The 26842-nt window shown below is 43.7% G+C and overlaps 1 protein-coding gene across 1 annotated transcript in view; it reads left to right on the forward strand.

Annotated features, from left to right (window-relative positions):
- Positions 1–26842, forward strand: part of T265_02629 (hypothetical protein) — a gene marked incomplete at both ends in the record, with an annotated part of 40563 nt that overhangs the window by 5969 nt on the left and 7752 nt on the right. Inside the window, 15 exon segments of the mRNA XM_009166927.1 lie at positions 1231–1524; positions 1850–2050; positions 2853–3078; positions 5155–5292; positions 5479–5757; positions 6944–7194; positions 7206–7779; positions 10911–11312; positions 13889–14136; positions 16851–17038; positions 17277–17556; positions 19659–19864; positions 20504–20771; positions 23154–23513; positions 25312–25532. Coding sequence (XP_009165191.1) covers positions 1231–1524; positions 1850–2050; positions 2853–3078; positions 5155–5292; positions 5479–5757; positions 6944–7194; positions 7206–7779; positions 10911–11312; positions 13889–14136; positions 16851–17038; positions 17277–17556; positions 19659–19864; positions 20504–20771; positions 23154–23513; positions 25312–25532 — 4136 coding nt within the window.

A 26842-nucleotide genomic window follows, 5' to 3' on the forward strand; every position in this document is an offset into this window, starting at 1 on the left:
CCTCAGCTTTCTGGTCACCTCATTGCAAATCCGTGTATTACTACCCATTGTTCCAGCTGTGGTTCTCAAACACCTGTTTTCGATTATCTAAAGGTCCCTCAGATCCTCGAAAGGAAGGGGCCAGTTCACCCAGCCGTACAATAATCCATTGTGTAGCCCATCTTCGTTGGTTGTATGCTGGTTGTTTTGTCAGTTGGCATTCATAGAACAAATTCTTAGCTCCTGTGTTGCTAGAGTGTTCTGTGCTTTGAAGTTCAAGCTACGGATAATCGCAAAATAATACTAACCTGATAAGTTTATATGTATTCATTTCTCCCAGTGGATGGGTATAAAGAATAATAGCCAAGTCAACTTTTGTGCCATTTCCAACCGACTTTTTAGATGTGGTATGCAAGCCGAGCATTATACGGCCAGGAGCCACCAAGGCGGTGAACAAGAAAAGCACCACACGCGACCAGCTAGATATCTGTTGTGTGCGGAATTAATTCTGTGAATGCTTAACTTGAATAATGTCACTAGTTAGAATTGAGCACGAATCGAGATGTGCCAACAGTGGACTCAAGTAAATTTTCTTTCAATGATATTTCTGATCCAACTATACTGCATGCTTCAGCTAGAATGACATTCCAGATGTCGGAGTATGCTTTCTGATATGGCATTACTTATGCTGGTGTTAAAATTTCCTCGAAAGTCGAATACCGGTCTCGGGGCTTATGGAAATGTCGGAACTATTCTCGGCCTTATGCCCCTGTTTGTGTAAAAGTAAAGACAACCTCATTGATAAATTTATTTGGTATCAATAGGAGACAACTGGATGTTCGCTGAATCCCTCGTCGTCATTTTTTTCTACTTGATATGCCACACATAGAGCGCCTGGTGTTTCAGTTGAGACCATACTTAACTTGTCGAAGTGTTTTTCTTCATGTGACAGCACTCACAGGGTTGATGTACAATCCTGGCTTTCCAATGACTTTCGTCCAACTTATGAGTAGTATCATATGAAGAAAAAATGTCAATGACCGTTCTTTCACAGGTGGTTTTCTTACAGGCAGTTGTTGGTGGTAAGAGTACGGTTACAGTGTCGTGTTTTGTGCAAGTTCTCCTCGGTTATTCTACTCTATACCGACTGAACATTTCATCGTTTAGTAGAAGCAGGTGCATTGTCTGTAGTTCTTGGATTCTTTCAGTTTGTGATGTTCTAGCAGAGTTCTGTTTTCTTCTTCTCTATAGAATTCGCCCTCAGGAAATAGGAACCCCCTCCAACCTATACATTTGGAGACATTTCTGTCAGTTTCACGAGGTCGTGGTATATACATAGCGAATGATGATACATCTTGCTCCGGGACACCGAAGACAGGCATCCGACATTCATACTTAACCCTCCGTCTACCTTGGTGTCAGGATAGAAGTTCTGCGGTCGAAACGTCCAACAAAGTCGGTTGCACCAGCTCTGCGCCTTGCAGCTTTGAAGACCAAGCACCTGTGTATAATTTCCATCTGCGAACGAGTTGCACATTAAACGAGGTAAAACACTTGGTCCCTGTAGACCTGAGGTTATTTTTCGAATGTGAATTCATACATGTATATGTAATGTATCTCTACGAGGGACCCCAAAATGGGGCATCAAGAAGACACTTCTAGCGCCACCGGATTTTTTTCAACCATACTCCTTCGGGGGTAACTAACTCCGCAGAACCAGCGAAAGGATTAAATTCACATCAGTGGACAACATCCATTTCTGAGGAGGGCGGTCCTATGAGAATGAAATGCCTCAGAGTTCAATCCCATAATCGAAACACTGATGTTCTTCATCTGCCTAATCCCTGTTCTCTTTCATCTCCCCGACCAGGCCATTCTGAACAATCTCTTGAATTCTTTTGCGGTGATAGAAGTTTGGATAAAACTGGAGTCTGATTCTGTCGATCGACTAGCCGGTTTGACCAAGATTCCAACAAAAAAGATGGTCACTTTGTTCAACATCGTGGACTCAAAAAGTGGTACTGTCCTGCCGAAGAAAGAATCAGTCTTGCAGTCTTTGCTCAGTTTCCAGGTAAGTTTGTTTTCTTTCAAGCTTCCTTTTTATCTGATTGGTTGTTTGTAGACTGCCTGACCTATGTTCCATTGATCGGTTGATGTTCCACTTTCCAGGTAGTTAACCTAATATCCGTAACGAAAGTGATGGTAAGGTTTTAGACTTATAAGACCACCACCCTTTATCACTGCCGTCGCTATCACTGGCATCAACATTGAGGTTGGACACTGAATCATTGCCATAAAACAACGTTGCAAAAATGGAAGCCTAATTGCGAAAAGAGGAACAGGTGGGAAGATGAAAGGAATCGGTACTCGTCCACCGCAAGCATTCCGATTTGCGTACATTTCCAACGCTTGCTAAACAGTCTGGATTGAAAAGTCTTTGACATTGATAAGCATTCATGCCTTGCAACAACAACGACACCTGAGAGGTGTCGTACAGTATTTTTGGCTGAACTTTTTCGGATTACTTTTAGATTCCCACCAACTCATATTTTTTTAACCGCTTTTAATTTAGTGCTTCCAGTGAGGCACGAATTCATCAAACAATTTTAACAACGTCCTATGTTTCGTAGTACAATACATCATGTAGGTCTGTGTACTCAAACCCCAGAACCATGGTAAGTTTGCTGGAAATCGGCAAAGTTTCGCGTCGAAAGATCCCGAATGTCGGTGCGAAACCAAACAATGGATCCTTTCATGTGCCCACATGTGATGGACGTTTCGAATGATGCCCTTTGCTTTTGTGTTTATACATCATATCTTGGCCCTATCAGATTTCACACATTCAACAAACCATTCTACTGTTTTGGTTTCAGAACCCAATGATTTTGCTCGACTCTTGGCTGCCCATTACGGATCCTTATTCCGGTTCACAGCGTGGTGAACTTCACGTACGTTTGGCGGTCGGTACAAAGCAGCAGATAGATCGACTTGTAGGTGAAAACACTGATACGATGCTACCACACGATACGGTGAATCGACCAGACTCTACTGGAATTCAGATGATGTCGGTGGAGACCGATCACACTGATGTCATCTACGGTAAGTTGCATAGTCGAGAGAAATTCATCAGAATGGCGTCTTTCGATGAGTAGTTTCCCGAACCTAATGAAACCCTCGGTTTTAGCTGTACTAGACTGCTTTTGCTTGCTGGAAACCGGAGAGCATTTCCTTCAGTTGGGGAAACTAATGGTGGTGCACGGTCTCACGATATCTTTGAAACCTTTGTCATTTTCATTGACTGGTCATTGGTGAATACATTGACTTCGTGGAGGAACAAGCTGTTGGGGTACCATAAACTTGTTTACTGTGGAAAAGTTTGTCTCCAAAGATTGATTGTTCTTTTACAACTTTTTAAATTTCTGACTGTTTATATCAAACGAAGCCACAAATTCCAGCGTTCTTCGTTGGAGGACTAAACCTTATCATTTCTCTCTGTTCAGGGGTAAAATGAAGGCACTTTGAATCAGTCTAACTGACACTTCCCCAGTAGACCGTTAAGGCCTGATTTTTTTATAGCCCAAAGCACATGCTTTGGGGATAAAACGCAAAGTTCAGCATAACTATCGGTGTTTTGCTTCTCGGTTCGAAACTGGCCCGGAATGTTGTGTAAGATGGCAGATTTCCGGACAGTGCACAAGAAGTGCCTATATGAACTCGTAAACTGTTGTAGTACATTCATGAGCTCGAATAAAGCTTCCTGTCCTGCGGTTATGATAACACATCATGCACAGTGCAGGACTACCGTTCTTTATTTTCTAAATTTATCTTCGTCCTTCAATGTCACCCAAACGTTGCTCAAGTTCCATATCGTACAGAATATTATGGAGTTCGATCACCCAACTTTTGTCCATTAAGGATAAAAACAATGGAAAATAAACTAAGATTCACGTGATACAGTAACTGAGTTATGTGAGTGTGTGGATAATTTTGCCCAATCGGTCGGTCGCGGATAGAGTGACACACTTTCATAGTGTCTAGAATAGATAATTGTGATGGATGGATAGTAAACAAATTGTAAGGATAAGCATCATCATCATCGACAACATGAATCAGTGTTCAACACCGATGCTTCACTGCTGTACAACCATGGTTTATTTGAAAGCCTTATTGTAAAGAAAAGAATAAAGGCGGACGGCGAAGGGACTTAGTGCTAGCTTACCACAAAACATTCCGAGAGCCAATCATATTGCTGATCAGCAACTCGTAGTCAAACGCTTATGTGTTAAACTACTGACCGGAAGTTCGCCGATTTGTGAGATGCGCACAAAGAGGTTGAACATCTGTACATTACTTTTAGGCTTTTCAGCATAGGTTGGCTTCGCTGGCAGAGTGAAATCTGTGTTGAATATTATAAAATCTCCTCACATTGCTAGGGATCAATGGACAGCTCAGAGGAAGGATAATTTCACTCAATGTCTGAAACTTCCTTCTGAGAAGTTGTCACTCGAGGAGCCGTCACTACGTGACCACGTGATGTGGTTTCCGTTATTGAAGCATCAGTCTAAGTGAGAGCTAATCACCGTGCTAGTCGGCCACTCGTTGTTCCACCACTGACCGCAAGGTCAGTGGTTCGAAACTCTGAGTTTCGTGAGATGCGCATTTCTGATTATTACGAACAAGGAAGAAATAGCTGTACAGTACTTCTCGGTCTTTCGGCATATATATATATATATATTATTACAAAGCCACCCTTATTGACCAAGGTGATCTCGTCCACGCAACGTGTTCACACTAGCTGCACCATAAGTTCGGTGTTCGGGCCACTTGCCTCCTTCTCTTGTACCATATGAGGAATATTATCTTGTTCGAGAATTTACCCATAGCGAACCATTTAGAGAAGAGAAACGCTCCTTGTAGCAGCTTTGGGTGTTCGGGTTTTTTGGAGCGTTTTTGGAAGGGGCTTCTCACCAAACCTCAGCAGTATCAATCGTGTAAATTTCGTTCGCTAGGCATGAGGTGATCAATGGGGTGATCGATTTATGTGCACAAATTCAAATTGAATTTTGTATCGCCTCTTTTAAGAGCTTATCTTACTCCAATCTCCAGATATAAAATTTTGAGTATTATCTTTATGTGCTGCTAGATGTCAGCATGCAATTTCGTTTGTGCTTGCAGTGGAACATTCCCTGACTGTGACTATTGAAAACCTCCGGGAGTTCGATCCCCATATCGCTCTGGGAGAAAATTTCGAGTTTGGTGGCGCGGTGCCTTGGGGTGATTGTGACTGTTTCGTACAATACCATTTTCCATCAGGTTAGTGCAACAATCTCTTGATTACCGCCTGCAAAAGTGCCGATGTGATTGGTCGGGAGCGTTATGTTGAATTCGTATGCATAAATTCGCTTGCACCTAACCGCTTGCGTCTACTCGATCCCTACCTTCTGCGTATTACTGTCTTTTGAATACCCTCTTGACCGAATCGCCTTTATTTTGTTCCAGGTGGACAATCCGGGACTGTATCCACGTACCGCACTCCGGTTCAACTCCTTGTTGCTCCTGGCTGCGATACACTGGTGGGAGATGTTCCTGTTATACATCATCAAGTGTCATGTAGCTTTTCGGCCGGCCCGAACAAACGGAAGGGATCGCATTGGAGCCAGACTCATCAAACAACCCTCCGTTGTAGACATCAACCTGGAGCCGAGCTGAGCAAGTCAGTTACTAACGCGTTTCTCAACTGGCTTCATGAAAATCTCAGTCACAATTCGACGGAAGAAGGTGAGTTGCAATTGTTGCAGCTATCACAATTGATGTTGTGGATCCTTCCTCACCAGAAGGAAGAGTGGAATCCTGAGCATATGGATGAATCCTGTGGTCAGTTCAGTCCCGAGAGAGTCATTTAGCTTCACGGTTTTGTCAGGCTTTAGCCCATCAGGTCGATCGAACACGTGCGAACTTTACGTTCTGATCGATGTATCCTCGTTAGGTTTGATGTGGACTGGCTTTGTCGTTTGATCACGAAGCACGGAATTGGGCTCCGTTTGTGCACCAATTTCCATCTGAAGGTGGTTCGCCGACGTATTGCAATCACTCGACTAGCACTTTGCCACTCTGAGAACTGAGCGACATTCCAGCTGTTTGCAGTGGGTACCTCCGAGCAACGCTGCTTAAGAAGTGAACGCTTGTTGGAAGTGATTCAATACGCATTCTGCTGCTTCGCTAAGTTATGAATCAATCCGAAATCAGATCTGCATTAGTCATGAAAAGTTGATCAGAATGGGCAAGGTTGTGACTCAGTGAACAGGTATTTAATGGGAACTTCATGAACTAAACAATTCAGCGCCATGCATTGGTTTCTGAGCGGTAGTCTTTCTTCGCGAGGACATGTTCGTGTTCGGATATGAGTGAGCCAGGTCGCTGAACGTGACAAATCAGCTGTTGTCACTTACGAAAATGGTTGTTTAGTAGAGTATTCAGTGATCTTTGGGTTGGGTTACATTTTGCTATATACCTCGTAAATGTTGACAAACGTCCCTGGTGTTCATCAGAAGTTTCGGCACTTGCTTTAAGATATGTTTTAGAGTTCTTAGATGAGCCGAACTACATTTATCAACGTCGCCTTCGGTTTATTCCTCGTTTCTACCTTGTCTTCTAAACCGACAATACTGGATTATTCATTGATCGTGAGATTTCTCTCAGTAAACCATTGTCGTATCCTAGTGCCAGAAGCGCACCGGATTTTCCAAAATTACCCAGTGACTGTTGCCTTAAAGACTGTTGATATTCGTGTATTGGCGTAGATCGTAGATTAAATTAGTTCCGAATTTCGCAATGCAAGCTTCATTTGTCTCTATAGAAACAACACGATTAAATGACGTCAGTTCCGAAATCACATGATCCTCAGAACGACTTACCTTGAGCCATTGCTTAGATTTACACCAGCTCTTTCTTTCTTTACGATCAGGCTTAACCATGGAATTATGGCTACGTGTTTACTCTCCAAACCTGCTCGATCGCCTCGTAGCACGTGGAAACCTATCCAGCGAAGTTCTAGCATATCTAATGAACCACGATCCCGAAACTGAAATGAACATAGAGCGCCGAGCCCGTTGTGGGGTAGAACTTTTCAGTATTCACTCCTCTCAACCGAATGGTCGATTGGGCATCTTTCTGTTGTATGGCAATCGCCTTATTGACTATCCGCCGTTGGATTTAGTGACTGACAGCGAACAAAACACTACAGTCTGCGCACGGAAGGAACAGCTACCTACAAAGTCACTCCGTCTTATCCCAAATATCGCTCAACCCGGTGTAAAGTTACGTGTTCAGCTACATCGCTTCACGGGCCTGGAACTGCATTNCGCTTCACGGGCCTGAGAACTGCATTCAGGAATGCCGGACCCTTTGCGTTCTGTGGACACGTACGTCTCCACTGCATGCTTATTTATCCAACGTCATCCAGTTCCGGAACATGCAACCTACCGGGTAAATGTGTCGTACTTGTTACAGCGACGTCGCGCCAGATACGGGGATCCTTTTGTGACGATGACATAAACACTGTCTTGGAAATGGTACTCCCAGTATCCTGGCGCGTATTGGTAGTTGGAGCGAAAACAGAGATAATGCATGAAATCAGTCTGATTGAATTGCTACTGAATGGGGCAAGCTCACAGCAACAGCAGCTTATCCACTGGACTTCATCCCGGTGGTGTTTACTACTTCAGGTGGACGTCTGGCAATCGGACACATCCAGTCTTGCACAGACTGATGTCGCATCATCCGATTACCGTATGGGATGGAGTAAGTCGCTGTCAATCAAATGAGTTCCATGTGGTTGCACTATATGCTCACTGGATCAGAATAGGCTTTGTTCTAAATATCGACTGACATATACTACACGGAAAACGTGGAACACTTGTACAAGCTGGATCAATGCACTAAAGTGGATTAGAGTTGTTGTCTGAACCATGTGTGGTAGTGGGAGACGAATATGTAAATGCTATAGCTTGTTCTGATGTCAAATACTATGTGACCTGTTTTGTTCTAGCATTAATGGTCTGATGAGCGCAACTGAAGTTGTGCTGGAATGAAAATGCACTAGAGGATGTTCTCGACAGAGTGAGCTAGCTCTACCAGCCATCAGGCGAAAAACACTTGTTCAGTCCATTGATTTCCAAGGTTCGGCTTGAGAACCTGTAGGGATTTGAGCTCCGGACATCCGACACACGAGGGCAGTGTGTTTCCACCACTTCCCCAGCACACTCCGGACAGATCACATCTGAACGGCCGAATATGTTGTATGATGTAATCAGTTCACCAGACGCCCTAAATGATGACCCAGTAACTGCCCTGGTTGAGTCTGCTGACCGATCCGTCCGCCTTCAACCATGTGTCACCACGATCACTTGAAACCTACCAGACAATTTTGAATGCACTTTGGCAATCTTATTGCATTCGACTTTGTTTTCATTACTTCTCTTGTTGTCTGGGCTCACCATAGTGACCGTGTCAGAACAAGAGGAGAACTGCTCATACGATGAACCCAAATAAGACGGAGAAAATAAATCCACTGCATTTGTTTTTTTAACGATAAGGTTAACGAAACGCTATCAAATGTGAACCATTGCCGATGAGGCAGATGAGCTATAACTGGAACAAGATGTGAAGTTTACAGTTCTTTATTGAATTCCAAAGGTGTGAATTAGTCATACAAAACAAATTCGGTTGCACCTCTTTTTTTATCTCTCTCATCATTACACGTAGTAGTGGTTACTAGGTTTCTCTGCAATGCAGAATAGTGATATGTGTATGTAGCGTAAAAGAACGTGAATTGATTCATCAGGTATATCAGAGTATCATTTGTCCTGTCATGGCGTCCAGGCCTAGACAGGAAGACATTTGGATTTCGTTTGACTCAACTGACTAGCTATAAGGCAGCTGAGGTTAGCATATGATCACCAGAGAATTCTAACTTTTTGAGGTTGCCAACTCGAACGATCAGTAGACTATTTGTCCAGTTTGTATCCGTCGAAAAACCTAACAACAAAGACTGGATGCCACACTTTTTTATAGTTTGCTTCAGTAGGCTGAGGGAGTTGCTCAAAACGTAGTGGTTTTGCGAAAAATTCCAACCTCTTCGCGGTGGATTGGTGTGCCTTACATTACGGACTTTCGTGATTGTTGCAGCATCTGTGCACCGAAACGTCAAAACTGAGGGGTTTTCCTTATGGACATGGAATTTTGACACCCGTTCCCAGAAAAACCAAGCCACTGACTACACTTACAACCAACTAACGTTGGTGTTCACGACAATTCAGCCACAGATATCGCAGCCGAAGTCTCCGGTACGAACACACTTGTCGCCTCGAAACCCATTCAGATCGTACAGTAAATTTAGAGACGTCTACTGAAACTGCTTTTTCTGTTGTATGGTGTAGATGCTATGAGACAATATTTGCCATCAAACGTGTTTATGTATTTGAATCACAACAAGATTCTAATTGCTTCGATCGAAATGTGTCGCTCTTCGTCACTTTTCTAAAATGATAGCTTTTAGTACACACTATTCGATGCAACCGGGGAACAAGACACAGTTCATTAATCAATTGGGAGTGATTCGCAACCAATTTAGAAGTCATCATTTCAGAAGGCCATCACTGAATTTATCGATGGGTCAATTTTCGTTTTTGACACAAAATCTTCATTAATTCAGTTGAATGCGTAACCAGATTGGTTATGTTTTAAAGTGGACAGTGGATTAGCCAACACGAGCCCTTCTGACTAATACTCTAAATCGGAGTTGTAGGTTCATCAAAATTTTTTTTTGGATAATGAGGGACCTGTACCTCACTACTGATGAGTTGGAGCATGATTGGTTATCAACTTCAATAAACTTTTCAACACGTGAACTGTCGCTTCCTCTTGGGTGTCGTTAGACATGAAACATTTGTTAGGGAGACGTAGAAATAAAGTGAATGTGGGTCTGCTTGGGCTATATACTTTAGCTGCGAACCACTAGAGTTGATAACTCCCCATCAACACCAACCGCGCAACGCCACGTATCAGGTGGCATGATACAAAACCTCTCTCTACACGCTCTTCGGTTCTATTCCACAGTGAGAGATTTTGTAATTTCCGCCGCACTGGCCTTCGGTCGCTCCAAGATAAGATGTCCGTGCCTTGATAATTCAACTTTTTCTAAAATCTCTTTTGTATCCCGTGCACGTACTGCCATTTCTGCTGCATCCTTGACTAGCTCTTGTTATTGAGCTGTGTCTCGGCGGTTTACTCTTTTCCTGTGCCCACCATTCCTGTCTGCCGTATGTAGGCTTGAGTACAACCGTTGCGTTTGATTTTGCGAACACAATTTAGGGCTTCGTTTGCCGTGGGACGATCCTCCAGGGAACGGTGCAGAGTTTCTCTTTTCTGCTGCTTACTTCTTAGCCGTGCTTAAAACGCTTTGAATAGCATCACACGTCCCTGATTTGTATGAAATAAAAGCCTTCCCTGTACACTCTCTAATGAGGCCGACTTCAGCTGAATGACAAGCTGGATATCTGCTATTATAAACTATGCTTCTGTTCGGTCAGGCTCTGTGCATGAAGCCACTCCTTGGCTGAAATTTCGGTAGGTAATACTGCCAAATAATGCCGTAAGATCAGTTGAAGAACAGTTCCAAGTGGTCTCTGGTACAAGGTGGTTTTGAGTTTCTCCACAGTCGTGTGTCAGACAGCCCGAGAAGAGTGGATTGCTCCAAGTAGTTGACTTGAAGTAGTTCTGCTCTTGTAATTTGTTTGGTTGACATACTTTCCGGAGGTAAGAAGCAATTACGAAAACGTCTAATAGCCTAATATGTACATAAGAAAACGTTATTTATTCTTGCTCTCATAGTGAGAGCCTTTGCTACAGTTTTATGTTAATGACTCTTCCAGATTTGTCAGACTTTGGTGACAAGTACCGTTCAGTATGGCCCGGACCAGGACACAAACTTGTCAGCAGTACGCGCATACCTCTAGCAGGACTGATTCTGACGAGGAGTGCCAAAATACCTGCACAATGGTATCCTCAATGCAGCTTCGCATCGAATCCAGGCGATCGAAATCCCTCATTTGGAGGAGGTTATTTTGTCGGTGGAGTCGAGGTTAGCGCTGAACTTCCTGGTGGCACAGAAACAAAGCTTCAGTTGCTCGATTACCTTAGTCAATTGGGAAAGGCTGATACCGAACAAAACCGCTGTTTTCAAGATTGGAGTCAGTCGTTTTCACCTAACCGAGAGTTGTGCATGAACCTCAAGCATCAGTTGAAACTACGTGACCGTTGGCAAAATGGCACCGGTAAGGATCAATACTTTTTAACTAATCTACATGTTTTCAGCTGATTTATCGCATTTGTGTTCGACATTGGACGCCTGGAGGCTTATTCGAGCAGCGGAACTGAGACGTCTTCAGATGTTCGACAATCGTTGTCTCAGAACCATAGCTCGTGTGTTTTGGTGTCGGCGAATCCGTAACGAGGAAGTTAGAAAGCGTGTTTTCGGTTGTGTAACGCGTACTTCCATTGAAGAATGTGTCCAGCACCAGAAGCTGCGTTGGTTGGGACAGGCGTTACGTATGCCGAACCATCGTTTGCCGAAGAGAGTGCTGTTTTCCATGCCCAACTCAGAGTGGCGTAAACAGAGAGGTGGCCAACCCTTGACTTGGCAGAGGAGTATGAAGGAGATCACGAAACGCTTGGGTGCTGTCGGAGCTACTCGCCTTCCAGGATGGGGACCGCGTGATCCTCACTGTGCCTGGTTGGAGACACTACAAGATATGGCTGCCAACTGATGTCAGTGGCGTTCTTGTTGTCAGTTTCTCTCCAGATTGTCTGAGTGTATGTCTGGAGGTGTAAACACCTCGGAACGATTGTCTTAACCTAGCACTAAGTCCCTCCCTGTCGATGATGATGCCTGGAGGCTGAGGAAAACTTGGATCCACTGTGGCAGGTAAATTGCGGTGGCTGGGGTATGCATTCTTCCATTGAAGGAACCGGGTATGATAGAATTTGACAAGTTTGAATTAACGGCCTTTTTTGGCGGCAAAGCAGATTCAGCTGACGAGTAAACGTCTACTTGAATCTACACATTAAAACGGTCAATTTACGCGCTGCGGCTTAGCAGAATACGCTAGATTGACATTTCAATAGTTAGATCATTGGATGGGGCCGCACAATCCACCGTGAATAGCCACGGAACTATGAATAGCACAGTCATTCCTATGTTTCAAATATCATACAAATATCACATATATGAAAAAATTTTCAGCAATTTTATGTGTATTGTGTTACACCTATAGCATGGCCATCAGCTATAACACATAGCAAATGTCAGTTTGCTATTTTGTTGGCACTGGAGAGAGGATATCCGAGATGGTCGACGCTGTAGCACTCGAGCATGACTTGTATATTAGTGATGGTTTCATACCCTCTCCGTTCATCCTTACTCAAAACGTTGAGATTATTTGTTTCGCTGACTCATTCTGGCATGTGCTAGAATTGGTTGTCTCTTCATCCTTCTCCTCTTCTTCATTAGCATCGTTGTCGACAGCAACATCTCGGCAGCGAACACTGGTTTTTAACCATCTTAAAGTAAGAAATGAGCACTAGTAAAAAGTCGAGTGAAAAGTGGAAACCTTTTGTAAAGAACGTCACGCTGTTGCACGTCAATGGATCAGTGATTGCTAGTCTAATTCGGGAAAAACCAACAGAAGACCCGTTTTCAGGATCTTTGGGAGTTTAGGAAAGACTGAGATTTAAATCCGAAAAGATACAAATGTCCGAGGAAATTGAATTTGGCATGATATTACTGAGGTTGTTAATACGATTCTCCGACACTATTCAAGGGAACGATGACATTTGATGGTACTGACTTTACTGACCGTATCACCAGTTCCAGAACGTCATAATGCTTTCCCCCTAACACACAGGTACATTTGTGATCTCCCTGTTGTGCTGCTATGTTTACATGGGGGCTAGTCAGCAGCCCGTTCACTTTGAAAGTTACTGGTGGTTGATGGCTTTTTTAGTATTCAATTTTTTATTCCATTAGTTGTCTGACGTGTGGTTCAGGATTCACTCTTCAGGAGTAAGGTGCTGTAAAATGGATGATGAGAATAACTCAACTTTTCAGTTTTGGATTTATCCTTGTGGATTTAAGTCAGTCACTTTATTTTCTTCCATTTCGGAACTTTCCAGCAGCAACCAGCCCCCGAACTCCTTTTTGGAGGTGAATCTGTAAACCTTTTCAGAATCACGGCTACCCGATCGGTAGCGTTGTTAATTTGGACCTCTATAGGAGTTAGTCTCGCTTATCCTCGATAGCACAACAGAAACCCATATGGACGTACAGGATTCTCTTTCTAACAACTGCTCACAAGAATGTTCCACAATCTAAATCGATCGTGGACCGGCATTTCTCTTTCTCGTTTTGGATCGTACGGTCCCTTCAGTTGGTATAGTGTAACAAAAGGTCATAAACTTTATTGATGTGTACGATCGACAATCTTGGATAAACTCATTAAGCTGATATAAGGCGAAACTTGACCATCCTATGTAGTTGCACTTCTTATTCAGGTATGGTTTTTGTTTCCTGTAAGTCTTTTGGTGGTTTATTGAATAAGTTCATATATAACTAAGTAGTTCAAAGGGAACACAAGGACCTAATTGGGCGGGTCTACTTACGTTTTGCTTCTGGCGTTCTAACGTTCGGGTTTGTTTCTCCCACCTCCGAGTGAAAATTAGACCTGCACTTCGGCGCGGGAAACCTGAAGTTATCCCGCTATTGCTGCGTCACAAGGTTTCAACCACATCGTCTATAAAACTGATTTTTCTTTTCGTTCTATCTTACATTTTCCATGTATACCTTCTTGTCTAGATGAGCGTGGATGCCACTACAAGCAGTTCATTCTGAATTTGGACGCTATTCGCTTGCCATCAGAATTTCTGTTGCTCCAAGACTCATCTCAATGGGACGCGGAACAAATTAGATCCTGGTTTTCAACACCAGAGCGTCACAGACCATTTGCCTTCATTAGGTTTAGTTTCTACAGAAACGGCATTCAAACGTCTCGGCTAGTCCCGCTCCCCGTCAGCTACCAAGAACGGGCTTCTGTCGTACTTCAAGTAAGTAGAGAAGACTTCAAGATGCGTTGACACCTTTGTACATTAAGACGGCTTGACATCTTTTAAAAGAACATGTCGTTTTCTTAAGTACTACAGGAATTTAAGTGTACCGGTAGATCTCTAGGGGTTATTTGATGCCAATCTAAGACGTCCTAAGAGATCCGAAAGTGGCTGTCATTCAAGAGCTCGGTCATCCTCTAATCAACCCTAATTTGGTACTAAGTCCTTCTTCGATCTAGTCAGGGAACTGGTATACAAATTTTATCGGGACATCTCATTCAAAATACTAGAAAATCTTAATATTAAAATGTGGAGACCGCTCTGGTTTTTCTTCTTGCATTATTCTGTTCCATTTTTTATTTTGATTCTACTGAAATTCTTTTCGTAGGGAAAAAACACTTTAACATGTTTCAGGCAAACGGATTAAGCTGACATTAGACGACGGTCACAAATCGGCTAACTGAGACCTAATGATTGTTGAAACGTCATCTTTACTTCTTCAATAACCTACAGAAAGACTGTTTTGCTTGACGCAATCACTTCCTGACACAGAACCTGTGGATTACAACATGTGGGGTTACACACCATAGAATGTTGCGTGAAGTATCGTAGTGCTCAGTAGTCAGAGAACAGTTATGTCATGTTGTACCTACCGAACTGATACATTTCCGATATGGTGTCATAAGTTGTCCACTAGTGTGCTGTAAGCGTTCGTCCACAGGCAGCCGCTGCATATCCGGTGGTTTGCGGCTTCTCTGGCAATCGAGCTGTTATTCAAAACCGGTGCACACAATTCAGTCAAAAAGACAAGCGCCTGTGGCAGGACAGGAATGTACGACATCCCACTTTTCAGCTAAGAGGCCTCCCAGTTGGGCTGTTGGAGAGCTTGTGTAAATCCACCTGCAGCCAACGCATCCCCGTAAAACATTTACCCAATATGTCAGCAATCAGTGTTTGTCAGCGTCCCTTATCGGGGCTCACTTTTGAGTTTCACAGCGCATACAACTAGTTGTCTGTACCCCCTCGCTGGTCGGCCCCAACAGCATTAAGTACCGTGATCATCACACCATCTGAAATGATCTGAGACCCGCTGAAACCAAATTAATTCGCACATGCAGTTTTCTAAGAGGACAGACGTCTTTTCGGGCTCTGCTTCTTGTAGTCTCACGCCTATTCAGTGACTGGCTAGGTTGCGAAGGGTAATGATTCTTTGCGGTCTTTGTTCCTATCTCGCGGAGTAGTTGAGTGACTTTATCGCGTTGCAGACATTCGAGAAAACAAGCTTCTAAAACTTGTGCCTTGAAAAGCAATCAGGCCTGTTTCTGCTCGTTAAGATCAAGTTAAAGCAAGTCTCGGTACAAAAACTCGCACGGTAGCTCTATGCGATAAACGCCCTTAAACGCAGACGCAAAAGCAGATACCGTTATTCGGCCAGCTGATAACCGGTCGACAACCCCACAGCCTGTTTTCAGCTGTGGAGACCTTTCGGTACGTAAGCACAGCCCTAAAAAATCAGGTCGATGTAGATTGGTCCAGTTTTACGCATCATTAGAGTTCACACAGGGTAACTGTTGTCTAGATGTAACCGAATTCACAAATTCGTGAGTCGTAACGGGCAACGAATAAATATTAAGGAAGGAAAATCCATTATTCAATAGTACATTGTGCTTTTGTGAGCAGTTTCTTCCAGCTTGTGGGACTGTGCTGATCATCCCTTGTCCAGTTCATCAGGGTGTCCTAATTTCACATAAGGGATTTCAACGATGAGCGCATGGATAACTGAAAGATCGCCCTTGTTGAGGGCCGAGAAGGCGAATAGACTCTGTCCTATGCTTCGCGATTCATGGGATTCACAGAACACACGTTCAAATTGACCATCCGGTCCCAAACGTTTTCGCTCACTGGTTCTGGTGGTCTTTAAAAACATTATGCCCAACAACCCTTGCTAGATTGTTGTCCGTATTCCGTTTCTTGAGTGGAACCTGTCTTGTTTTGTTCATTACAAATTCCAGTGCAAGTGTCAACATGATATTCTGCTGTCTTCACTTTTCACTAAAAGTATCTCCGGAAATTTCATCCTAGACTCCACATTCCGCCAGACCATAGCATTTCAAAAGAAGAATCTAACTTTTTCGTAGTCTGCATGCTCACAACGTGAAGTCTTTTGGAAAGAGATGAATTGTTTGAAGCTTATTGACGTGTATCCTTTCTTTCTTAATAGTTTTCCCAATCCGAATTCACCCACGTGATTCGCCATTGTGATTCGTTCCTCCAGCATCAAGAGATACGGACTCACGAAAGTCTGCGAAATGAGTCACGTTCCATTAAGTCATCGTCCGCCATGTTATACTCTTGAAGTGTTATCAAGGTATACCACAAATACTATGTGATTCCCCGCATATCCCTATTAGAAGATAAAAGCGAAAGACAACCGACACTACTCGGTTCATCCAGTAGGTGTAGGTACTACACTTCATAGAATTCAACTCATTTTTCGAAAGTAAAATCGTACTGCTGCTTCTACTGTTAGATCACTATTTGTTCCCTGTACAACTGCTGTGGGAATTCCAGAATGGTCACTTTTGCGGAGACAAACTAGTTTAATAGGTATCCAGCGTCAACCAAGCCGGAGGCCGTTTCTTCCACTTCACATTCACCCTCAAATAAGTTGAGCTGTGGTACAAACGTCAGCTACCGAAGTGTTTGTTTTTCAGCTCAATGAAACGAAAGATTGCAATTTTCCAATCAGTGAAGACTTGTATGACTATCTAATGGAAACAGATTTGGAACTCCAAGTTTGGGTGATCTGGACCAGTTCCGATGGGGACGGTGAATCAATGAGAATGGAGCAGCTGAGAATCGCGTCCAATAGGCAAGATTCGTTCGTTGCAAAACCTTTTGAGTGAGTTCAGTCCGTCGTTTTACTGCTTATTCTGTAACAATTTTGAGTTGATGTCCCGAAAACTCGGCCAATTAAAATGTTCGGAACTGCCTTGCAAAATATGTAGATTCAAGCAAGTATCAGTAATGTTGTTTGTACCTCACCCTATGTGTAACTACTGCACGACTGTAGGCTCCCGACATTCAGATGAAACCTGATCACTTTCACTTAAAGCGGATTATGAATTCTTGTTTTTCAGCCCACCCAGTCCTCGCCACGTGGGCTCCGCCTATATTATGCTGTCCAAATTACTCCATCATTCTGTACCAGCATCGTCAGCCGAACCAGATCCGGATGGTTGCAATCCACCAGCGATTTCGGGCGACCCATCTGGTTTAGCCTGGTTTTGCAGTGGTCAGATAAACGAACAACCACTCCCCGTATTCCCACTTTACCGTGCTGATTCGGAAGATCTTCATGAAAGTTGGGTTGCCGTTCGGCTGGAGATGCATTGTTCTCGGACCCAGTTGCGTGCCAATGTAAGTTTAGAAACTAGATCTCTTTGATCCCTTCCATCAGAAGTACCAAAGGAAATAGTTATGAGATGTTGGCATTTTAAATTCCTTTCATCAGCTGCAGGCGTAAAACATTCGGAGTTTTAGTGAACGAGCATAATGATGAGCTGAAGACGTCAAATGATACGTCACTCTGCGCTAGGGGTGGTTTCTGTTTAGTCCAGAGTTAGTCGGGCCTCTTGAATCCATAGCTTTTGTGCACGCAACTTGGATTGCATGTTTCGCGCCTGCGACTGATGAAAGTAACTTGAAGTGTTCACATCTCGCAGCTTAAACCCTATGGCAATTTTGCGGCTATCTAGGTTTGTTGCCATGGTTATATTGTTGCGGAAATCCCATTTTATGTCTCATTTCATATCTGCTGATTCGCCAATCTGAGGTATCTGCTGCTGACCCGTCCCATTGTCTAATGCCAGCAAAAAGACTCAGAAGGGAACACAATAGCTATATTCCGAACAAGCGAGTGTGTGAGCGTGAACACGTGCGGGTGCGAAAGTACAGCGGTTTCAAGCTACTTATTGGATGGACACTGTCTAACTTTGTCCAATGCTGTCACGCGCGGTCTGGCTTTGGTACGAGGCTGCGACGCGCTGCACATTGCGGGGTTGTTGCCTGACCTTGATCGACGCTGACTCGCGCCGCCTGTGCTTGATACAAGACTGAGAAGCACAACAAATTGAGGGGGCGTTGTCCGTCTGGTCAACGTCTGGCGGAGCTGAGTCTCAGTGGTTGCTTTCAGGGGTCTGACCTTCCTGATAATGTCAATCTAGGTACATGTTGCAGTGCGTATCTTCATCTGTTCCACTTGGTTTCAGTGTGGGCAAAGCTGAGATGGTGTAATTTGTCCAAGATGAGGTGTTGATCGATGTAAATCCAGCAGCATTGTTCTAAGTACGGTTATTCGTTCTCCATGTGTATCCGTAATTTGAACTGCAAGATATGGCAGGTAATTTTGTTCCTGACTACAGCCATGGAGTAATCATGATGGTGCCTTCCAGTATTTCCTTCCCGATCCAATCCCTCAACATAACCAACTGCAGTCACCTCAGGTTTTCCAGTCATATTCCCAGTAAATTTTAGTGAATCCTCGGAAATTTGTACGCAATGAATTGGATGGTTATGAAATGTCTCATATATCAAAGTGGTTGTTCAAATTGCTTTGCCAAGCAAGGAAATTTCCAGCTAGATGGAATTCGCTTCATCACTGGTAGTTATTCAGGAGCTTATCTAATCGAAACCTATGTTGGACGCGGAGCTCCCTACTGCTTGCCGGAAAATGAGTTTGGACCGTTTTGCACAAGAAGCCTATACCGGCTCTGACACAAAAATTGGACACCGGCATGCTGCTGTGCCACGCGATCTTTGTGTAGAGTATCACACGTGTTCTGGCATTGCCAAGGCACAAACTGTCTTCAAATAAGCTCTTCAGTGTTCTCACGTAAAGGTCCGGTCTGTGTTTTTGAGGGCTCAGCGCCGACACATTGTACCAACATCTGTTAGCGAACGTCGCAGGCCTACAGTTAGCTGGGTTTTGAAAGATCGGTTGAGAAACATAACCTTCGAAGGCCCATAATTGTCTGACGCGACAAGGTCAAAGAAGGCTCCTAACAAATAAATCAAGCAACCTACATGACGAGAACTTGTTTCAAGTCGATCATCATCATGTTCAAAATGGTAATTGAGTTCCCTATATCCATCTCTTGGCGATTATCGTAGGTGGTTACTATTCCTTTGCCCGGCATAACGCCAGTGATTCCACACTTTCCCAATCCCCAAGACAGTTGCTTTGTGAGTTTATTAGAGAAGAGATGCTTGGTTCGTGTTTGAGTATTTTTGGACTAAATGTCCTCCCACACAACTATCGTGAAAAACCTTTTCTAACAAACGAGCTAGGAATATTTATCTGAGGCAGTTTCGCGAACAAATTGTAAAGTCAATTTCTTGCTTACGATATCGTTGCTCTATGTCTTAGTCATTCTCATCAGTAACCACAACATTGCAGAACTTTTGTTCCGTTGCCTTGTGAAGCATAACCAATTTTTTGCTTGTATTTATTTCCCCGTAAGATACCAACACGCCAACCCGCATCATTATTTAGTAGTGTTGGCGCGTTGGGCTGGAATCTCGGCAAATTCATGAAACGGAGAATTTTACCCAATTTATTGCAATCCGATGTTGAAGGTACAAATAAACCTGATGACTCCTACACCGAGACCACGTTTCCGGCTGAAGTGACTGTGGAACGAGCGTTTCATTTAAGACCGAAGGCTCTGTGAGTTGACATTTTTCATGTTTCGAGTGATTCGGGTTGTAATTTTGTGGTATTGTTTTCAATCAATTGCGTTAGACCCGGAATATTGTTCCATCCAATTGCTATTTCCGTCCGGTTGACATAAGGCCTGTTGTAGACGCACTGTCTCCTTCGTTCAAGTGTCTTCATGACGTCAATCATGTTCCAGGTCTTATGTTATGATGAACTCTTCTGTGACTATTCTGTATGAAGGGACATTAGCATTGTTATTGGATTGCTGTCATGATCTACACCGCTTTCAAATCAGCTGGTTCCCTGAGACCCGTTTACTATTTCCCTCTGTCAACGAGAACAGCGTCTCCACGTAGCTTTCAGTCCATCAGGTATCCATTTTGTGAAACGTAGGGCCAGAGGGTAGTAATCACCCGATATTCCAAAATGACATTTGGCGTATAAGGAGGTCATGCTTTTACAGTACATGTAGGAATGATTCACTTTTGTCGGAAACTCAACGGCGGTCACAAGCCAACCAGTTCAGAAGAGATGGTCAACTCGAATTTATTTTGAAGACCTTTTATGGTTTGGTGCATGTTTCTCTCTGGAAATCAATCTTCTTCATTTTGTTTTGTTTATTTTCCAACCCGTTATTCAAACAAACAGTATGGAAAGAACAGGCAAACAATCTCCGGATGTTGAACATGTTCCCAAGAATGGTGTCGTGTTTGTCACATTTCCGGTGGATGGGGATCAACCGGGAAACTTCACTTCTCACAATGGACTTTGGAATCGTTTGTGTCACAGTCAGACATGCTCTCCCTCTCGACTAATAGCTGCTACTGCTAAAGTGCCCTTCGACTCCTGTGTATCGTGGGATTACCGAAGGTTCGTGGTGTTGCCAACGTGGCTGCTAAAGGTCCAAACACGGCGAGTGAGTGGTAGCAGTGTCACGTATGCACTTTACTGCATCCTAAGGCGTTAGGTCCGCAAATTTTTTCAAACGCAAAGTGTGAGACAGAAAATACGGGATTTGCTTAACAGATAGTTTAAACAGACCAGAGTTTAATGTGAGCGAAACAAACATACATTCAAAGAGCTTTTTTATTCTGTTTCAGAAACAAGACGGACGTTGTCAGACAAGGTAAAATTGTCCTCGAAGACTCGTACCCAAGACCCTGGTTACTAACTGGTTACCAGATGTAGGCTAGTAGCTGCTCGCCTAGTATATTAACCCCTTATGTGTTGTCTACATTTGGTTCCCGAGGAATTCGTCGTAGATATTTCTGTTCAAATTCACATCCCGGCGTTAGCCTTATGTTAAGAGACAATCTAGAATGCCATGAGCGAGGGACTAATGCTTAAGTCATTTGATTATTATTCAGTTAGCGAGTAACTGATTAGTGTGGATAGACTTTGGTTACTCGCCTCCGTCACTTTCTACCCACTTCATCCTTAATGTATCTCGGGTACTATTATTTACCGAAGGTGCCCGAGCCCGACTCACTTATTTCAAGAAATTTGCTGTACTTGGATTGGAGAGCTGTTGATGCGTATTTCATCGTACTTATTTATCAATGCAAAAATCACTCCTCGACTCAGTGAATGGTAATGGCGAAAACAGAGCAACTGTCAGACGTTTGTGTCTTTTTGGGCAACTATTCAGTATTGCTCAAGCTACTCTTTGTAAGCGTTTGTTGAACAATGTTTTGTCTATTAATGATCCTAAAACATTTCATCCAACTATTTAACCGAACAGGTTTGGTACATCTACACATAAAGCTGAGACAAAGTGTAAAAAAACAATATTGTTCCATTTTTCAGGTATTGATGATTATCAAAATTAAAGGGCCGTTAGTAACGCAAACCCAGATGTTGCATAAACATGCAGTTGTCGGGTGTAGGGAGGGGGTAGGGAATGCTACTGACGAGCCACGAAGAAATTGTACTGAAGACCGTGTAAATCAAATGGGAGAATTTCTCACGAACACTGTAATATTAAGTGGCTATCTGGGGGGATTCACGGAGCATGTGGTCCGTCAAGGCTTGGAAGGTTAACGGTTGTCATAGCCCAGAGGAAACGAATATTATCAGCGCTAGCAATTGAAGCGAATATTGGTAGCTCAGGTTGTACTGACGACCCCCGACTTGTTCGCTGAGCGGGGCGATTAGTTTGTAAGGGTTTCATCATCAATCGAGTGTGTTGCGAGTGGAAACGTTGAAGTTAGAATTGCATCGTTGTTGCGCTTGCACGGATCCATAGAGGGTCTACTCATCCAGATCGACCTTGACTGATCACTGTTCATTTTTGTCACAGCGGAAGGACCGGGGAGATCAAGCCGAACGTCCAATAAGCTGAAGGTAAATACGCAAATAAGCCAGTGGGAACTCCCAACGAAATAGCCAGTGACCGGTCAAGATCCAACTGGGTCAGTACACCCTATATCAACTCGTGTATTTGCGAAAACCAGATATTTTTGCTTACAGTGCACTGGTGATGTCACCTTAGGTGATGATGAAGCGTTTGAGACCGAATTGCCTAGCGTAGAGAACAAAGCAAGCGGTCTTTATCAACGATGCTTTTCAAACGGATTACCACTTTCGTGCTCCAAGACTTGTGATACGTCTTAACTGATACATATGTGGTCATGAGACTGTGCGTACGTTTTTCACTTGAAGAACGTCGTTTGGAGAATCAGCGGGGACTTTTCTGCCATAAACGCTGTGTATCAATTCACCTCCAGCTGTGATGACAATAACGGAGTGAACGAAATGATACATGCTATTTATCTAAGTGTCTTAGACAAGACTTGGCGAAGGAATTACCGATCGGCATCGTGTGTTCGCAGGCACATGCTCGAAACAGACTGCATTTCAAACCATTTTGCCCTACGCGTCTGTATGTCTGCTCATGCGCGAGACACTATTCACTAAGGTTTGCACGCGATTCTGTGCATTCAGAGTCTCTGATTTACTCGAGTGGTGATTGTTTATGGCTTGTCACCCCATAAATTTGGGTATTTTTTTATTTATGTTTGTTTCAGCCAACTGCAAATTGCGCCTTGGTAACTCATTTCCCACGATGAGATTGGATGTTTCGGCTGATATTAAAAAAACAGGTTCTTCTGTCTGTTTAAGCGTCATCGCAACTGTGAATGACCAGTTTGGCAGCTGGGTCGGATCCAGAGTTGACTGGCTTGCATTTTAAGTACTCAGTTGTAATGAGATTTGACAAGGAAGGCAAAATCACATTGATTGTTTATGTTATCTATCCTTATCTGTCCCTTTGTTTCTGAACGACGCTTTCCCATCGCAGAAGCTAGTGTTTCATGTTTGGTTTCAAAAAGAGAACTGTGATGGCACGAACACAGTCTCCACTGCAAATGATTGGACAACAGCGCCATCTAACACGCCAGAACTGATTGGCATTGCTTCGGTGGACCTTACCTGTTTGTCTGGCATTATTCCGACGACCACTCCGAGAGGACTGTACCATGAACCTGGAAGCAGTAGCCGGTTGGACGCGGTATATGGATGGTACCACGTGATGGACGAAACAGGTACTGAACGTGGCCAGATTTTGCTTGGAGTGAAACCACTTCTACCTAGATTAGAATCAGATCATGACTGTCCGGACATCCAACACACGGAATCGTTGGATTTGCTGAAGGAGCAGGTTAGTTTAAACTTCCGGCATATTCTACATACTGCGAATGCGGATTAGTTTGTTAATCCACCGGGAGCTTTTACTCAACATGTGGCTACTGCTGAGTTTGTTAGAATCAGGTTTATGTTTCTGAGTCACGTTAATGCTTTCCCAGAATCGCTGTGATCCTATGAATCCAGTTTTAAGGGATTTAGCTTATATGGGCCCAACGGTGATCCCGGTCGACACTTCCTCACATTACCCCTGCTGCCCGGCTGACTATGCTTGGCTGCGTAAGTGTCAGAGGCACAAAGTCAAGTCAAAGCCGAGTCACACTTTAGACACCACTCATATCAAGCTCCCAAGAAACTAGTTAATCCCCTAGGCTGCAAACAGCACTGCCGATTATCAAGCGTGGAAAAATGGATCCTGAGACGTAAATAAAACGGTTCATCTTCAAAAATAAAATAAGTGTGAAATTATCTGTTCAAATGTTCCATAAGTATTGTCTGTCGGTGGCGATTTCGAATACCAGGGCTCAGGGAGTTTGGCACTAGTACAACGAATCTTCAACGTGCAGTTCGAGGTAACCGATCTGAGCTAAAGAACCAGTTTGTGGGACTAGTATCTTAGGTCCCATATTTTTTTCGTATTTTGAGGTGTTCCAGCAGTGCTTTCTGAAGTGCATTACTTCAAGTTTGCCAATAAGACATAGTACCAAAGAATATAAACCTGAAGATAGAATGTCTTCGGGTTTGCCCAAAACATCACCAGAATGAAAGGACTGAGACCATTATCCGCCCAGAGAACGATTTTAAACGGCCCAAGGTTGACAGAGATCCACATGAGTTCGCTTTCATACCCAAAAACTCTATCACCCTTGGACCGTTTTGTCCGGTATAGTCGAATGTGAGCATGTCATTCTGTTTCAGACGGAGGATTTGCACGGCGTACCAATATACTCTTATCTTTCGAACTGTCGTAGGAAGAAATGATTCCGAGGAATGGCAAAGTACATCAACGACGGGATTATCCGCTCCTGGGAAGGGCGATTACAGTTAAGCGCGTTTGAGGTTAATGAAAATTGGTGTGACTCAAATCGATTAAGACGGTTTTATCAGGATATCATAAAGTCTTTCTTTATGCTGAACACTCTGAATATGTATCCGTGAGATAGATACCAATGAACTACCAGAATGGTTATCATCAGCCGTGATTATCTGGGTCCCTGGAAAATAATAAACCTGTACGTCTGGGTAAATGACAAAGAGCATTAGTATTAAGATGCCTCCTGTAAAGGAGTTTTTTATCGAATGGATGGCGGCAGTAAACTGTTTACTTGAATTGATACTGACGATTCCTAGTGTCAGTCGTCATCCATCCATGTTTTGGTTAGAATGGAACTATTTTATATCGATCTTCCACCATCGTGTCATATTATGCTCTGAAGTGCCACTACAATCACACTGTGATTACACATTTTCTCGTCATCTACCGAATGGCCTATACGCACGATATCTGGCAAGATATGACCAGCCTTAGAATGTAGTCTCAACAATCTCTTCCATACGACCGATACTGTCTCAAGCGTGTTTGCGCAATACCAATACAATAGGCACACAACCGTTTAGCTGTGGCGCCCTTTCGGATCATAGTTGTCACGCAACCGGCTCAGCCATCAGTAAGCCAGGGTTGAATTCGGACCATGGACTTTCTGGCCAACGACTTCGCACCCCAAACAGTGTGCTATCCAAACCCATGAATACTGCCTCGTAACACCGGAAGGCGTTGCCCATCTACCTGCTTTTCTCTTACGTTCATAAATCAGCAGATCCAGAATGATGTGGATGCGCCATTTGTGGATAGTACTACCGTACATCTTGCGCAGCTGTCAAAAATTCGAAGTACGCTTTCACCATGGCCGCTTGACAACCCACTGTGTTCCCCATCATCAGGACTACAGCTAGCGGCAGAAAGCAACCCGACACCACAAAACACTTCTATCGACGAGAATGAGTCGACCCAGTTGAATCCATTCGAACAACTGCAGTAAGTCTCACTGTTCCTTGAGTTTGCTGAGCTAGTTCAGAGCTCAATGTTTTTACGTCTTCAGTGCTCAAGCAGAAAAACCGCACTAATAGAAAAGGAGCCCGCTGAAATCTAGGAACTACGCCTGCCGGGTGAATTCCTAAGCCAGTTGTATCCTAAAATAACGCAATCAATACTTTTCTCAACAATCTATGGGGGACATCTGAACTCAACGAAGAGACCGCCGGCAACCGATAAGTTGCATAGACTAACACTTCCGAAATTCCACCGTTAGCATTGGTACTTCTATTCAAACAATCTCCCTTTTGTATACTGCTAGGATAGCGATACAATATTTTCTGAGAACCCTTACATACTGTTTTGCATATATCCTGGGGCCCACATGTAATTCAGTTAGCGAGACGACCTTCACTTTCAGTTTTCGTACGGCTTTACGCCACCAAGTTTCCCAACCAGACCTCATACAGCGGAAGTGATCTGTCCACAACGATCAGTTTGAAAGCCCCGGTCGAGCTCGCTGTTATTGTCACCAGAAGCTTTACAAAAAAGATTAAGACAACAAAACTCCGTTTAAAACGTCGGATAAGTTATATGCCGAAGTGCACTTTCCGTCAGTAGAAGATAGAATTCTATGGTGTGGTCCACTGCTTGTCCATTTCCAAATCTAGCTGGAACTCCGGCGACCTGTTCCCCGTTTCCTCACAGTGGTACACGCAGCCGTGTTCCCCTCGATTACGACTGGCAATCGTCGTCCTACTGCTGTCACTTGTCACAGGAGCTTCGTTCACTTAGCCGTTCTCCTATCAGACAACGTAACAGTCCCGAGATCTTCTCACGTAGACTTGCAACAGTGGAGCATAACGATTAGGGATGTGTTTTTTGCACTAAAATTCCGTCCCCAGGTTAGAAAGTGGCGGGTTTTGCGTTTGAAACTTCCACTGAAGTCATTATAAGCGAGTTCTAATCAGCGAAATACACTCATTTGCAAGTAATTTCGGTTTTGCGAGAGACTTACCTGGAATCCAGCTGAATCTCTCGTTTGTGATGTTTCCAGGCAACTGAATGCGCTGCACCAGGCCTCCTCATGTTTCAGTTGCTACGACCTTTGATATATCGCGATGCATGTATATTCGCAATACACTACTCATAAAACTGCTGCCGACCTAAAGCTGCCACCTTGACGTGGTGGTCGGGCTTGAGTGTTGCAATGATCCCGCGGGCTACACTGGCTGGAACTTCGTTCCACAAGGTCTAACCATGCCAGGAAGGCCAAAGGGGAGCAGCCAGACCAAGAGCAGCGAGACCCCGCA

This window comes from Opisthorchis viverrini, assembly GCF_000715545.1.
Source record: "Opisthorchis viverrini unplaced genomic scaffold opera_v5_33, whole genome shotgun sequence".
NCBI classification, from domain to species: domain Eukaryota; kingdom Metazoa; phylum Platyhelminthes; class Trematoda; order Opisthorchiida; family Opisthorchiidae; genus Opisthorchis; species Opisthorchis viverrini.